A 16,806-nucleotide genomic window follows, 5' to 3' on the forward strand; every position below is an offset into this window, starting at 1 on the left:
GTTTCAGATCAACTGATAAGTAAATCAAGGTTATTGTTAGCTGAATATATTCAGATAACAACAATAACCTTGATACAAAGTAATTATTAACCTGGAGAAAAAATGGCTACACATCCAGATAATCTGAAAAAAGTCTTTTGGTCCTACTAATAATTTGAGAAGTCTCTCTCTCTGTCGGCCTGTTCTTTGCTTATCTTGACAACTGTTTATCCAGTCTACTTCAGTCTCGGTGGGTGCATTACTGGGGACATGTGTAAGCGGTTTGCCGAGGTTGAAGTCGTTTGGGTGAGCCGTTCTCATATTTTGACTTAAAGTGTTTCACCTACAGTGACCCCTGCCTGCTCCACCCTGTGTGCAGGGGGAGGGTCACAGAAAGTTTTCACAGGACTATATGCAGTCACCTTAAAAATTAAGGCCACTTCATAATTCAGTAGATTGTAGAACCGCCTTTTGCAACAATAATGTGAAGTAATCATTTCTGGTATGACTTTATCAGTCTCGCACATCATTGTGGAGGAATTTTAGCCCATTCTTCTTGACAGCATTGCTTCAGTTCATTGCAGGCATTTGTTTATGCACAGCTCTTTTAAGCATTTCAATCGGGTTGAAGTCTGAACTTTGGGCCATTGCAGCACCTTGATTCTTTTTCAGCAATTCTGTTATAAATCTGGTGGCATGCTTTGGATCATTGTCCTGTTCCATAATCTAATTTGAGCCAAACTTTAGCTTTCAGACAGAAGGCCTCTCATTTGACTATATAATACTTTGGTATACAGAGGAGTTCATGGTTGACTCAATGACTGCAAGGTGCCCAGGTCCTGAGGTTGCAAAACAAGCCCAAATTAGCACTGTGCTCGACAGTTGATAGGAGGGGTTTTGGCTGATATGCTGTGTTTGGATTTTACCAAATATGGATTGAGAAGGTGTGCATTATGGGCAGACATCTCCACTTTGATCTTGTTTGTCCAAAGGACATTGTTCCAGAAGTGGTTTGTTCAGATTCAGCGTTGTAAACCTAAACCATTCTTTTTAGAGAGAAGAGGCTTTTATCTGGCAATCCTTCCAAACAAGCCATACTTGTTCAGTCTTTTTCTAATTGTACTCTCATAACCTTTAACCTTTAACATTTAACATATCAACTGAGGCCTGTAGAGTCTGAGATGTAGCTTTTGGGTTTTTTGCAAATTCTCTGAACATTACATGGTCTGACCATGGGGTGAAGTTACTGGAACATCCACTCCTGGGAAGATTGCGGCATTGTCTTAACACCCCCTGAATGCTCCAGACCAGGAAACTCCCAAAACTTCTATTTTTATTGAGTTGGTTACACTTACTGATGATCAGTTTATCTAATGCGTTTGATTAGCAGCATCCTCTTAATTTCTGTGGAAGCAGTAAGGATGTACTTAGTTTTTCATGGGACCGTGAAAACGCTCTGTTTTGATTGTATATACAAACCAGGTGTGTTTGTTTCATTCATTGACAATAATGTGTTACAAACCATCTTACATTTAAGTTTGACCATCACTAGTAAGTGCCAAACTCTTACCCTAGACCTAACCTAATTCTAACTTCCCTTAAACCAACCCTCAACACTTGGAAGAACATTGTGAGAATTTTACCATGATGAGAGATGAACTCCCATAGAAGGTTACTGGACAAGCACACACTGTATTTTTTTTGTTGATGCTTTATCTAATTTGTATTTGGTGTCCTGTAATAAATGACTGCAGTCACTCACTTTGTTTGGATCAGAGGATCCTGAGATAGCTGCCTGTTCTGCATAGTGACGTTTTGAAGTGGCATTTAATCAAATTTTAATTTTAATTTTACCTCCCAGCCTTTATTAAAAGGACACAGTCAAGATAAAATGATTATCGTGCCGCAGACTTTTGCTTCTCCAATTTCACTACCTGGTGGAATGTAGTGGGTTTACTTTAGTTCTCTTTTTTTAAATTTTTTTTTTCAGTGGAATTACACCTACAGTTCAAGGAAATCAACTAAATTAAAAAGACAAGTTTCTTCATTTTTTAAAAAAAGTTTATTAAATATACAATTTTCCTAAAGTCTCTTAGTAATAATCTTAGTCATTATAAGAATCCTTGTGATTATGATTTTTCCTTTCAAAACTAACTTGATTCCCTGCATCATCTGTAAACTGTAGCTATAGCAAAATAACCAGGTTGCATTCCCTCTGAGCGGCACTAGTATTTAACTCTATTAATGATTTAAAGTAACTTTACTTAATGAGGCTTAATGAAATACATTGACAGTGCCATAGAAGGGCAGGCAGAGAGGCATACAGGAGCAGTCTAACTTCTCATTTTCTGGTTTTCCAGGAGTTTCCGGAGTGTAAAAATGAAAGCGTCTCGTCAGCCAACACAGAAATGAAAACCATGTTGACATTTCAGGTTTTTGTTCAAAAGTCTTAAAAAAAAAAAGAAAAAGAATATTTGACTGACATATTGAAATACAGAATTTTTTCAATAATGATGTGACTTCTTGCTCTGTGCCTGATTATCTCAGCTCAACAGCTTTGCTCAGCTCACTGTTCGCTTAAGTATTTTGTAGGTACAAGGTGGTGCGTGTTAAACCCAGTGGAACTCTAAGTTTTTAGGGTGTGTTCATACCAAACCTGTTGGGTGCGGTTTGATTGTGTTTGGTCATGTAGCATGGTTAATGCAGGCTAATGGGAGCACTTACACTCTGATGCAGTTTGTTTAGTGTTTATGTCTTCTCTGTAAAGTATGGAAGCATACAAGGAAAAAAGTGTCTGCTTTTTCTGAAGTAATGACATACTTTAAAATCTCAGAAGAGCTGCGACATTTTGATTTTGTGAGCAATAATGACTCCTCCTTAGTTTTATATGGTTTATGTTTGAAACATTGGGAGAAACTTGCATCTCTTTCTCTTGAGTCATCACTTGACCAGCCTGAATGCATTTTAGATGCATTGTCATATTTCCTGAAGCCACATTGATTCAGCTGATTCTGGGGAACATCAAAGACCACTCACAACAATAGAGGCTCAAGTTCAAGATATCTTGTTGATTAAAACAAATTGACAGACTTTTTTCAATTAAATGCATTACGCTTCCGTACTAGAGTTATGTTATTTTAATGACAAAGTCCATTTGGAGTCTTGACAAATGCTCAAATATGACTAATATGTGAGAATTCAATTATTTGAACACTGTCACCTAGTTTTTCTTTATTCAATCATGTTCTATTTGCTGGTTTACTAGTCTTAATGTAAGGGTGACTGGTGCCACCCTTAATAACCTTGAGCATCTCTGTGACGTGAGAGTCCTTTTAAGGGCAAAAGCAACACTCTGGGCCCTAATGATCCTTTATATGTTAGATTCAGATGGTGATTGTTTTTTAAACAAATTTTGAATCCTTTGCCTGATGGTTCATGTGACAGTGTAGTACATTTGGATCTATGTTTTGCACATACACATACTGTACTATCATACTCTATTTATGTATGCATGCATATATTATTTTTGGACTACTGTCTGCAAAGTAAGTTGCCCCACAGGGACATTAATGTTTTACTCTGCTCTGCTCCTGTGTTTTTCTTGCAGGGTCTCCTCGGAGGCGTCACCCTTGTGCTTGCAGACCATCCTCAGCTGGTGGGGCCCCAGCTGCAGCTCCAGAGGAGGCAGAAGACGGGCTGCCATCTCTGGAAACAGAGGTTTGGAGCTGGGGCCGTGGCTCTGAGGGGCAACTTGGTCATGGAGATCAGCTTGCCAGGTGGGGATCCATAAAGTGTAAAAAAATAAAATAATTTTCTTACAATCATCACTAACTACTTGCTTATATGAGATTATTGTAACTTAGGGGCTAGAAGTGTTGCAGTATACTGGTATTGAGGATAATGGTGACATTAAAAATAAAATGTGTATGTTGTGTTTATAATACATCTATGATATTATAAATAATTGTGTATAATTGTAACTAGAATTATAGAAATACTTACAAAAAGTCTTTCACCACCTCCATATACTCACCATGTTTATTGTTATTCAGATTTTCTCTAGATATCATATCATAAGTTCCTTCAGCAATGATAATTGTATAGTGAAAATCTGGTATTGCGACAGCTCTAGTTTACACAAGCTCAGTGACATGACTGTTGTTGTGAACTGGACCTGTGTAAATAAAACTCAACGTAACCGAGTTACCTTAAATGACAGTGACATCAATATTAAGTATTAACATTGATATTTTTGGATGCAATGATTTATTAAATTAGGTGAAAATGTTCTAAGAATGAAATTATAACCACAAGATTATCGACTGAACGGTGTGTTTGTGTGTCCAGACTCCAGCCTCTGTGCATCAAGTCTTTAACAGGCGAAGAAGTGATCAAAGTTTCTGCAGGCTCGCACCACTCGCTGGCTCTCACTGCTCAGTGCCAGGTAACAAAACCCACACACATTTAGTGTAATTAGACAAACTGGTACTATATGTGAAGACTCCCTTTTAAATATTCCCATCTTTAACCATTACAACTGCAGTACTTTATATTTACATGCTGAGACAAGTTTGACTTTTCTGTATCTTTTAATGAGAACCTCAGGAAGATTAATTTGCCTATTAGCTCTGTGATAAAGCATTTCTAATTAAACATTAATAAGTAAATTCTAAATATAAGATGAAATCAAATGTACAGACATAAACATGCACACTCAACCCTCATTTACACTCACTAACTGTCCTTGTTTGCTCTAGGTGTACTCATGGGGCAGCAACATGTTCGGACAGCTCGGTCACCTCAACAGCCCCGTCACTGTCCCTCAGCAGACAAAGGTACAGAAATGTGTCATCATTTTTGATTAAATTCATGCATTTTACACTTTTAGCCAAAGTTATTCATTTACATAAATGCTTATTTTTAGTCATATAGGGTAAAAAAAGTTAAAATACTTGTCTACAACATCCTTGTCCTAATATTACACTGTTTTATTCTGTGTGGACCACCAAAGCTGTCTGATGGTCTTCGTGTTTGGGACTTGTCAGCCGGCCAGAGCCACTCCCTGCTCCTGGCTGATGGAGACTATGTGCAGCCGGTCCTGTTGTACTGCGGCCAACAGCAGGAGCCAATGTCAGTGCAAACTGAGAGGCTGCTCCAGAGTCATAGCTCAAGCCAGAGGTCACCCAAAAGGGTGGAGAGTTATACAGTCATACCCACACTGCTTCCCTTCTGCATTGAGGTTTGTAGGTGGAGCATTTTGTTGGGTTTTTTTCATTAAACCACTGGAGTGTATTTATGAGATGGAAGTTCTTAGTCACAGCACCCTACCTCCAACTATCTGTAATTGTAAGGTTACCCTGTTTTTTTCTCTGTCTTTGTGTGTAGATGGGTTATGTTAGCAGTGTGTGCAGTGGAGGTCAGAGCTGTGCAGTGCTGGCAGACCACAATGTCATGGGTTTTATCTCAGCTATCCATGAGCTGGCCTCCAGAGAGAGACACTTTTACTGTTGGTGTAGCAGCGTCAGGAAGATCCTCCTCACCCCACTGCGTTACAGAGGTGAGGTCAGAGGACATTTACTGCCTCCATCTGCCTTAATAAAACAACAATAATTCAAGAAATGATAAATGTGTGTTTTCTCATCTCCAGAGAGTGTGTGTCCAGTGTTGGGTGAGCAGTGCACTCATCTCTTCTTCTCTCTCTGTGAGAGTTTTGTTCAGCTGAGCACACTGATTGGTCGACATGCCACAGCACTCACCTACTTCCTGCATAATGTGCAGGGCTGGGATGTCACAATCCTTCCCCTGCTGACCCACACAGAGTATTTCATGGGCATATACAAAAAGTAAGTTCTTTTTGTTTTTTGTTTTTTTTCCTCACCACACAAAAGTCTTCTTGTGTTTGTGTCACTTCTAACTGCAATGCTTTGTATCACCTTTTCTTCATTTTCATACTTTTACACTCACTGGTCACTTAATTAGTTATACCTTATTAGTATCAGGTCGGACTCCTTTTGCCTTCTGTATTTTGTACATGACTGATGAGTAAAATCTAAATTAAAATCTCTCTGTCTAATTCCAGGTATTGTTATTCAGTTGGTGATTTCCAAGTGATGGGCGGGTTTCAGCCGCTTCATAAACTCTCAGTGTAAGCACTTTTTTTTCCCTTAAGGGTTCACTGTAGGAGTGCTGCTTTTGCCACTTGGCATAAAAAAAAACAGACTTCTTATTTGCATTAATTAGATCTCAGCATGTACCACTGCTGAGCGTACTATAGTCTTTTTGTGGCCTCAATTAATTGACAGTCAAAGATTTAATTTAAATGATTGTGGTAGTGATAAATATTACTGTTCTTTTATGTCATTTCTTTTTGTGAAGTAAACTAAAAGCATAAAGCTCATCCCAGTCATTTAAACACATTATTCTAAGAGTGCATCTGTCTCTGTCTGTCTGTGTTTCTGTACAGTGAGAGTTTAGGCTTTCAGCAGGCTTTGCTTACTCAGCTTTCCGTATCAGACCAGTCAGTCAGTGGTGATGTTGATCTGGTTTCAATGTTGTACTGGCCTCTGCAGCAGCTCCACCAGTACAGCCGAGCCCTGCTCAAACTGGCAGCCTGCTATGATGTGGTGAGGACATAAAACTCCGCTCTCTTTATTCCTCTTCTCTCTTTTTTTTTCTCAAGCACTGTTATGACCTTCCTTATTCTTTTCTCTTTCACTTGCTTCTTTTCTCCCCTCTTTCTGTTTCTGTTCCCATGACTGAGTAACTTTAGGTACAATGGTTATTACTGTCACTGTATTGGCTCTAAGGTACTACTCCAGCTCTTTTGTATTATACAATTCAATTATACAAAATAATCATCGTCCTGTCTTTCCTTTTCTCCCCAGTTAACTGTAGAGTATCAGTCCCTCGATCAGGGTCATAAAAATTACGAGGCCCTGTCTTCATCACTGTTAAGAAGGAAAAACGAGGCTGAAACCACCTTCCTGTTCTGGAAGACCCACTCTGGCAAAACTACTGTGAGCACAACTCTGTTTTATGTGCCTGTATCCTGTAATCTTTCTTCTGGTCTATATGCATTAGTCACTCTGCTCTCCTTTGAGGGTTTGACCCACGACAACAACTGTGCTTCTAAATTTTATTTCACTCCCTAGAGCCAGTAGCATTCCTGGCAGGGCTCTCTCTGTGCTCCTTTTCAAACTGAGCTGATTCTCCAAAGGTTACTTTGCCCTGAACAGCCCTGCCCTGAAATCACAACTGCATGAATGAAATAAAATATGTGAGAGGGCTGATTGTCTGTATAGGCTGGTTTTTCTCACTGATAGGTGTAGCATGCTGCCCGAGAACAGGGCAAAGTACGCAGCTCTCAAAACTTTCAGTGGGATGCCCATCTCTTTTCCATTTTTTTTCTCTTTTCCTCATTTCCTTAAGAGCTTTGATGGATCTGTGGTGTGTTAAAGCACGCTTGGATATAAACCTGTTTCCAAGGATTTCCTCCTATAACTCAAACTTTTACTGTACAAGTCATTAAATTCCTACGCAAATTATATAAACTTTACTTTAAATTTGTTGCACTTTGATCAAGGTGTCTGCAAGAGCATCTGAGCTGCACGCTGCTCGGCAAGGCGACAAGCCATCATTGTGTAGCGCAGTCCATTGAAAATAATGGGTTTCAGAGCACAGCCTCGGCCACATCCTGTGTGAAAACACATTAAGTTATGAGACATGTGTTCCAGCTTATGAGCTACCAAAGTACCCCAGGTTTTATTAAGGAAATTTATGTGTGTGATTTTGTTCTTCAGGAGTGTCTACGTCTTCCCAGGCGTCGTGTGGTCTGTGAAAGCAGCAACAGATCTCTGACTCTGCAGAACGCCGGGCGGTTCTCAAATCACTGGTTCATACTTTTCAATGACGCTCTGGTACACACACAGGTACACAGACACATAAAGACAATAAGTCTGTAGAAAACACCTCATTAAAGTACTTTAATGTGGCAGATATATTCATGTTGGATACAGAGTATACATTTTGCCTGCTGAAGGGGGGAAGCAGAGCAGAAAGGAACATTTTTTTAAGGCTCTTAAAATTTCCTTTGTTTTAATCTTTTGGTTAACAGCAACACTCACTATTTCGATATCAGAGAAGACTCACAGGATCTCTGACCTGACAGTGTTTATGGTCATCTAGCATGATTTACAGCTGAAGCTTAAATATGTACATTGTGTCTTTTATTCAGGGTACAATTCCCTCTCAGAGCTTCGTAAGTATTCCTTGCATCAGTTTACCCAGTTTCACTTCCAACCACTGACTTAACTAAGCTTGAGCTGCAGCAGTATACTGTAGGTGGGCTGTTCAGTGCTTCCACTCTGGCAGGATCAACTAGGATTTGAAGGCAACTATATAAATGTTAATACAGGACTTCATGTATGTTACCGATGCCTAAAGGTCTGGAGCTTTATATATGTTCAGAGGCCAATTCTTCAGTTGTTAAGTTCAAAGAGCTAAGACAGTTTTTTCCCCACAGAAATAAGAGCCCTGCAAATATCATAAGAAGCATAATCATCTGCCTCACCAGTGAATCTCTCATCTCATGGACAGACCTCCACGTCTGTCTTCTTGGATAACAGTTGGCAACACGAGTCCATCACCAGCGTTGGTGAGCTCGGCATGGTAGCACACAAACCTATTCTCCTGTGGGTGGAATAGCCCTCCAGTTGGCACCAAATCTCTAGAGCAGAACAAGATGGTGGAGTTGGAGTTGGTCTATCTGACTCTATGGTTGGATCACCCCTACTGCAACTGGTCAGCCCTTTGCTAGTGAACAAATAGAAAAAAATAGCAACTGAACTAGGAAAATAAGAGCAAGTTGATTGTCCGCTTGTGAAATGATGGCTTGCATTGTTCTCTTGGACATATGATGAAAAAAAACAATGAAGGTGCTTTGCTGGCACATTATATTCCCTAATACTCTGTGTTTCTAATATAGTGTCCACTCAGTTAAAATGAATGAGACTAAAACAAACACTAAACAATGGCCTTTGTAATATTGCGGCATTACAGATGTCCTGTGTTAACAGTTATTCAGTGCATGTGGTCCTGATGGCTGATTCTGTCCAGCTGCTGCTCAACAGGCTGCTGTGTGTGGATTTAGGTTTAGAAGAGTTTCCAACATTAGTTAGTGGTGAAAGTAGATGAGGTCATAGCTGCAGTAGTTCAGAGCCTGTGAGGGTGATGGGGAAAGGATGCATCTCTCACTGCTGTGTTCTAGCTTTAAACAAGGAGGCTGTCACTGATTTCTTCCAGATGATGGCTTCTTTATTCTTACATTTACTGTCAGCTTGCTCTTTCCCGCTCTACTTTATTTTTTTGTTGTTGTTTTTAGAGCAGTTTCTTCCTGAGACTCTGTTTCGTTTTTGTTTTTTCTTCCTGTTTGATGTGGTGTGGTGTGCTACTAGAGTTTTAGGTTCATGTCATGTGTTGTGAGCTAAAATTTTGAGATAGTGTTGTCATACTAAACATCACTTTGTGCATCATAAATAAATCCCACTAGGGTGAAGTGTGGTTCACATTCACATTAGCATGCAAGGTGCAGTGATAAATGTTTGTAACTCTGGACATGAAAATTAAAAATTATGTCAGGTCAGTTCCCCTTCAAGGTTATCTGTCAATCTTATCTTTCCATTTTTCCTTCCATTTCCACTTCCATGACGTTGGGCTAAGCAGAATATTCTAGACACCCATTTCCCCAGCAGTTCCCCCTGGGGGATCATGAGGCATTCCCAGGCCCGATTAGATATGTAATCTCTCCAGTGAGTTCTAGATCTTTCCCAGGGTCTCCTCCCTGTTCGGTGTGCAGTGAATAAACCTCCATCCATGAGTCATCCTAACCAGATGCCCGAACTACCTCTGCTGGCTTCTTTCGACACAGAGGTGCAGAGACTTCAAGCTCCCTCCAGATCGGTGATAGTTGGAACATAGATTGAATGGTAAAGCGAGAGCTGAGGCAGAAGGTGAATTTACCATGACAATCCAGTCCAATGCCCACATTATGTTGACGCCACACCAATCCTCTGGTCCACCTCCATCTTCACATCTCTGGCAAATAAGAGGCTGAGCTACTTTTAAGTTCCTCACTTGGGGCAGTCTCTCTCCCCAAATCCAGAGAGAGCACACCACTATTTTCTGGCACTCAGACTTTGAGGTGCTGACTCTTATCCCGGCTGTTTCACACTTGGCTGCAAACCACTCCAGTGCATGCTGAAGGTCACCCTCCAATAAAGCCAACAGAACCACATCTGCAAAAAGCCATTCTGAGGTTACTAAAACAGGCACCCGCCTATGCCTTGAGAAACCCTGACAGTTCCAACACCCACTTCTCCTTCTGCACCTTCAGCATGGTTGCCACTTCTGTGCTTCTGTTTTTAGCTCACACGAGGAGTGCTCATCACAAACACACAAGACTTCCACAGATCGAGCTAAAAAATAGTTTGAGTGCTGGAAGCAGTGAAGAGGTGCACAGGGAGATGACCTTGAAGGGGAAATCATCCAAATTGAAATTAGGTTTTTGGACTTTTAAATGTAATTAATATTAAAAAAACAATCATTTACTTTGAATTTTAAAATGCAAATTTTATATTGAAAATTACTAAACTACCATAAAACGTCAAACGTGTGTGGAGGAAATTGACAAATTTTCCACAGTGATATCTCAGACTTTCATGATCATATGCACATGTAGTATAACTGAAATTAAAAGATGTTGAACTTCCCCAATTTACCAGCACACAGTGAGGAAACCACTGACATTAACAAATGCAGATCTTTTTTATCTGGCCTTTTCATACACACATGGGAGGATTTGGTGATTTCTGAGGTTTTGTAATTTCAGACAGCATGTTGTTACCTAATATGCGAGAAATACAGAAAAATGTTAGTCTCCCTCTTTGTCTGCAGTTCTCCACACATCACATCTACCCTCTGACCTGTTTGTGGGTGAAACCGGTCACTGAAGATGGCAGCGGACTGTGAGTTTGTTGTTGTAGAAATCAAACTACATGCTGACTATTGCAAAGTAAAGGAATGTTACTCGCACTGATAAAAACATTTATGTAACACTATAACCTCAACAACAACATAGACACAGTGTGAGTCACGATGGGATCTTTTTTAATCCTTTAATTTACTTTTTATTTATTGGATGGGCATCAAGCAGCAAATGATTAAGCTGTCAGTAATAGTAAATCTCTCTTGAAACATGCTGATTATGAATTATGATGAAAAGTGCATTTTCCTAGAAGTATTGTTAGAGAATACTGGAGGAACCAAAATTATACATAGAAGCCAAACTTCTTCCACTGATTAGTACTTGGAGTTTTTATTCATTTTTGAGTCAGCATGTGGTGGTGATGCTAATTATTGAGCCTTGTTCTTGTGATAAAAGACAATGCAGAAGTTGCCTATTTATTCTCAGTGGGCAACTCTTCCAGAATAACCAGTAGAGTCCCATTCACCAATTTAAGTAAACACCCAGACACATAAGAAGGTAATAAGCCCATCATGTACTTTGTAGAATGGTCATTTATGCTTTAAATGTGATGAGTCAGATTTTAAAATCTGGGCTGCTGGAGTCGGTGGAGTGAACTCTGATTGATGTCGGCTTACAGAGCATTGCATGACCTTATGAAAATCAGCAGGAGACAAGAGTGATCTAATTCTGGAAAAATTTTTGAGTTGAACCTCCAGTCTGCAAAGCATTTAGGGAGTGGAGGTTGATGTCATTGTAACACAATAGCTAAAAGATCCACCTGTTTGCTTTCTTTGTGTCTTATCAAAGCTTTCGAAATGTTTTTGTTAAAATAACTTTTTACAAATTAAGTTCATTCTTGTTCTTGTGCTACATATTTTCAGCCATGCCCTCAAAATAACTTGTCCAGAGGAGAGTTTCACCCTGGTGGCCTCAACACCGGAGGAAAAGGTACATTTAGGACTTAAACCCTTACTTTTGAAAAAGGATTGCTCAATGAATCTGAATTTGTCCTCTCCCTCCACAACCCTTCTTTCTTAAAGAGCATGGTTCAGCTTTGCGCTTCTCTTTCTCTGCAGAACAAATGGTTACGATCTCTTAACCAGGCAGTGGATCAGGTACTGGGCGGTGGAGGTCAGGGGTCATCACCAGCAATGACTCGCACAGCCTCCTACATGTTCACGGCAGAAGAACGGTTCAAAGACGCTCATTACACCGGGAGCTGGTTGGCAGGACGGGTTCATGGCAGGTTAGAAAACATGTCTGCATATTGTTGGTTTTTTTTTTGTTTGTTTGTTTTTTTTGTAGCGTGTGCTACAGCTTGAGTGTTTCCTCAGAAATGTTTGTCAGTGTGTGCTCATTAGAAGCATTTACAAGTGTTGACATTATATTTTTGCATTCTCTGTAAGCTTTGGGATATTGCAGTGTCCCTGAATGCAACATTTAGGAGAACATTGGAAATGTTCCTCATATAATGCAATAACAAAAATAACTGCATTTGATATGATTTTATTGTCGTGTCATACATAAAGCAATATGTTCAGTCGAAATAGGCTTCCAAGACAACTTTAACACAAAGAAATCACAGCCAGTTAGCACTGTAAATAATACAAAACAAACAATTCAACTTGATGTCTTTTGCAACCCTTAGAAATAATGAATCTAAAAAATATGTTAATATATTTTTAAAAGGCAGAATCACTAAACATATGTTTATAGGTCAAAGAGGAACAGCGTACTTGAATGAGGAATCAAAGCACAGGAAGCCAATAAGAGAAGTCAGCATGAGTGAAGAAAAGACCATTTCCAGCCTTCTTGTATGAATTCCTTGTTTGTGTGAGGAATTTAATTGATGATGTTGGCCAAATGGCTTAAACAGAAACTGCATTTTCCTTCACAGAGGAACCATGAAGTGGCCCGACGGGCGGCTGTACAAGGGGAACTTTAAGAATGGACTGGAGGACGGGTCAGTACAGTAACCTGGGGTTATAAATAGGTGGTTACAGGAAATGTTGTTCATTTCCACTAAGAAACATCTTCATTTCCTGCCTTTGATCATGTGATAACTTGAAGGAACAGAAATAGTGGTGTAATTGCCCTACATTTCACTCCTGTCATGTTTTATATATCCACTTCACAGATGCAGATTTTTTGCTAACTGTTACTTTTCTTTCCAGCTATGGAGAGTGTGTAATTCCTAACAAACTGCTGAATAAAGCAGACACCTACCAAGGACAGTGGAGAGAGGGCAAGATCCATGGTTTTGGCAAGTACAAGTCAGTACACACGACTAACTTTCTAGTGTGAAATGACAGATTGCACATATATTGAATGTACCCACACAGAGATCATTTCTGTGTGAAGTAGAAGTACAGGATCCCCATATACAAATATAAAAGCAGTACTTGGTCTTTATAGGTTTTAAAGATATCAGCTCTTACTAAGAAATGTGTTGGGCCAGCAAAATTGAAACTGATGTAAAACTTTACGTCTCCACAGCATTTTTGCTTAAGTGGCCACAGCTGTGGGCTCTGCACATTAACACAGAGGGCCACTATGTATGTGTCGTATTCAGGTATGCCAGTGGCGAGGTGTACGAGGGCTGTTTCTGTGATGGGCAACGGCATGGTTACGGCATGCTGAGCTCCGGGAAACTGGCCAAGACTTCCTCCAGCGTTTTCATCGGGCAGTGGGTCCACGATACGAAGACTGGATACGGCGTCTACGATGACATCACAAGGTCTGAATCCTTATGGCTCTGCCCCAGCCTAAGAAAACTGCTAATTTAAACAGAATTAGAAATATGGAAACCCAGAAGTACTAGATGTGGATATCAGCTCATGTTTTGGGGAGTATCAGTGAATGTTAAACAAAGACATGTTGCTGTCATCAGTCCCGGATCTCATTTTTTTCTGCCCAGAGGTGAGAAGTATATGGGCATGTGGCTGGATGACCAGCGGTATGGCAACGCAGTGGTCATCACGCAGCACGGTGTGTACTTCGAAGGAACTTTCAGAGAGAACAAAATGAGTGTAAGTACACTCTGAAATATGTACCTGCTTACAGGTATGCTCACAAATTTATATGTTGAGTGAGTTTGAGTTCATTTTAATCTGTGAGAAGAAGAAAAACTGTGTGTGCTCATAACTAAAAGAGGTTATCTTTAACAGGTTTATGCAGCCACACTAGTACAGATTTTTCTGATTTAAATTAAGTTGCTTTGAAACAGGAAAAGTAGTTTGAACTTTTAAAAATGCATTTTTGTTTTTATTCATGGTATGTGTTTAGTTATAAACACTTTAGGGAAAACATTTTAAGTTTATAACAACTATATACAAAACCCTACACCTCAAATAACCGATTACTAGGGAGACATGCAGACTGGAATTGTTTTTAGGTCTCTGGTATGTTGTACCAAGTGCATATTTCACAATGCATCCGCCATGTAGCAGGTAATAATTAAATAACTTATCCTGCTTATCATCAAAAAGGATTCTCTTTGATGTCACTGAAATACATACCAGACGGGTCCTGGGCTGGTTGAGAGGGGTGCAGAGAGCTCAGAGCTCACAGAGCTCATGCTTTTCCTTCTTCAAAAAGCAGAATTTAAAATATGCTAGCCCCACTACTGCTCCCATTAGTAGACTCCCAGCATTCCAGCAAATATAGCTTATCTCCTGAATCATAACTGGGTGCAGTATGATGGGAAAGATGGACCTTTAAAAGACAGATGTTCATTCCATGTAAAATAGAGGTTCAGGCAGGCTGCTTCTTAGAAAGTAAAAATGTTTGCATATTAGCAAAAAGCTTTCTGTAAAAAATAAAAAATACAGCTAACTGACTGGCAGCTACTTTGAATGTGGAGTTCGGCTGTCTGATCACAAAGTCCAGTATTACAAACACCACTTTGTACATGTTTATATACATGTAAATTTTGTCTCTGCTGTGGTGGTCCAGACACAGTAAGTCCACCCTGCAACAGCTATCCCTTTTCTGCCCCCCGGTGTCAGCATTATAAACCTGTTACATGATAACACATGATAACAGTGGTTAGCGCTATTGCCTCACAGCAAGAGAGCAACTGAACCAGCTGGCTATAGCGCTTCAGTGTGCATGCTCTCTTTCTGTGGGTTTCCTCCAGGCATACCAGCTTCTTCCCTCTAAAGACATGCATGTTATGTTAGTTGCTGATTCTAAATTACTTGTAGGTGTGAATGGTTGTCCATCTCTGTGTGTTAGCCCTGCGACAGACTGCCATCTTGTTGAGCGTCTAACACCCCCCCCCCCCCCCCCCCCCCCCCCCGCCTCTGAGCCTATGACAGACTACCCTGTTACGAAAATCTGTTTATATTTTTATTGCACTGAGCACCTAAAAGGCGCAAGGATTTCCCTCAAGATCAATAAAGTTCTTATCTTATCCATATTTGTGACTAGACTGCATTTTGTAGTACATTTTTTAGAACTGGGGCACCTGTGTAGTTTGGAAAACCACGTGATCATTTTTTTTTTTTTTCCTACTTGACTGCATGTTGATCTGAAACCTTCAGCTAGTCTGCCTTTGATGGAGATTCCTGAACTAGTAAAATATCCTGTCTGCCTTTTAAATGTGATGTGATGATGATGAAGTATAAACAAATATAATTTGGAGATAAAGTCGTAATCGTATTGGTGACACATTTGATGCAATGGGTGTTTTCTAACAGGGTCCAGGTTTGTTGGTGTCAGACGATGACACAATTTTTCATGGAGAGTTTTCTGATGACTGGACCATCAGCGGGAAGGTAGAAGGCTTTTCTGTTCTTTGTGTAACGGTCTGTGTCCACATGGTGTCACAGTTGTCACTAATGATACTGCAAGAAAAAAAAAAGTTGCATTCAACACTCCTCTTCCCTTCTCCTTCAGGGTGTTTTATCCATGCCTAACGGTGACAGTCTGGACGGCCAGTTCAGTGGTGAGTGGAGCTCAGGTCTGAAGGTGGTTGGAACATACACAAAGCCAGGCACTGATGAACCGATGAGCAAGGAGAGAAACGGCCTGAAGTGAGTTTTTTTTTTTTTTTTCCTACACTTCTCTACAAGCTGATTTTTGTAATAATGCCTCTAAATGTACTCCTGAAGGCTTTTGTTTGTCTAAATCTTTGTCTTGTCTTGTCATTTGCAGCAGACTGGATAAGTACGCGGTGCCTGCAGATCAGAGGTGGATTTGTGTGTTTGATGAATGTTGGAGTCGGCTGGGCTGTGACGCTGCTGGGAGAGGAGAGAGAACGACAGCCTGGGAGAACATCGCTGTTACAATAACAACTGCACGACGGCAGAGGTAGGCACATACACATAACAAACGCAACATTAAAGCCTCAGATTTAATTTGTGTTGGGTTACACGATAGATTTCAGGTAAAAGATTGATTTAATGTAGCCACCTTCAGGTCACCCATTGGTTTATGAAGTCCTGTTTTAAAGCCTCACTTTCAGGATTTTGGTGATCATTATCATGGTTTACTGAACTGGATTTCAAGGTATCTGTGCCCTTAAGAATACCCTGGTCACCATAATTTGGAAAATGATCATAATAAAGCTTAAAGCTGGAATTTTTGAGAAGCTAAACTCATCAGGAAGGTGTTTACTGCAGTCATAAATTAACTGAGAAGTAGAGTCATTTTGCCATAGACTTCTATAAAACAGACAAACAGCTGATGACTCAAAGCACCACCTCATCCATCAAACATGGCGGTGGTTCTTTTGTGCTTTGGCATGTTTGACTGACAGTCTAACTGCCACAGGGGCATTAATAAACATTGGATTTGTTAAA

At 40.1% G+C, this 16,806-nt stretch overlaps 1 protein-coding gene across 5 annotated transcripts in view; it reads left to right on the top strand.

Annotated features, from left to right (window-relative positions):
* LOC115800840 (alsin-like) overlaps nt 1-16,806 on the top strand; it is a 33,413-nt gene that overhangs the window by 10,230 nt on the left and 6,377 nt on the right. For 3 of the 5 annotated variants that reach the window (XM_030758398.1, XM_030758399.1, XM_030758400.1), the window contains exons 12-32: nt 3,587-3,755; nt 4,327-4,423; nt 4,737-4,814; nt 4,991-5,218; nt 5,365-5,536; nt 5,627-5,822; nt 6,059-6,124; nt 6,443-6,602; nt 6,864-6,995; nt 7,779-7,907; nt 8,213-8,236; nt 10,930-11,000; nt 11,884-11,950; nt 12,079-12,248; nt 12,900-12,965; nt 13,177-13,275; nt 13,575-13,739; nt 13,920-14,031; nt 15,703-15,780; nt 15,902-16,038; nt 16,160-16,315. In XM_030758398.1, the coding sequence (XP_030614258.1) occupies nt 3,587-3,755; nt 4,327-4,423; nt 4,737-4,814; nt 4,991-5,218; nt 5,365-5,536; nt 5,627-5,822; nt 6,059-6,124; nt 6,443-6,602; nt 6,864-6,995; nt 7,779-7,907; nt 8,213-8,236; nt 10,930-11,000; nt 11,884-11,950; nt 12,079-12,248; nt 12,900-12,965; nt 13,177-13,275; nt 13,575-13,739; nt 13,920-14,031; nt 15,703-15,780; nt 15,902-16,038; nt 16,160-16,315 (2,572 nt within the window). The remainder of the gene's footprint in view (nt 1-3,586; nt 3,756-4,326; nt 4,424-4,736; nt 4,815-4,990; nt 5,219-5,364; nt 5,537-5,626; nt 5,823-6,058; nt 6,125-6,442; nt 6,603-6,863; nt 6,996-7,778; nt 7,908-8,212; nt 8,237-10,929; nt 11,001-11,883; nt 11,951-12,078; nt 12,249-12,899; nt 12,966-13,176; nt 13,276-13,574; nt 13,740-13,919; nt 14,032-15,702; nt 15,781-15,901; nt 16,039-16,159; nt 16,316-16,806) is intronic. The other 2 variants (XM_030758401.1, XM_030758402.1) reach the window with 1 other exon arrangement.

Source organism: Archocentrus centrarchus, chromosome 21, assembly GCF_007364275.1.
Source record: "Archocentrus centrarchus isolate MPI-CPG fArcCen1 chromosome 21, fArcCen1, whole genome shotgun sequence".
In the NCBI taxonomy this organism is placed as follows: Eukaryota; Metazoa; Chordata; class Actinopteri; order Cichliformes; family Cichlidae; genus Archocentrus; species Archocentrus centrarchus.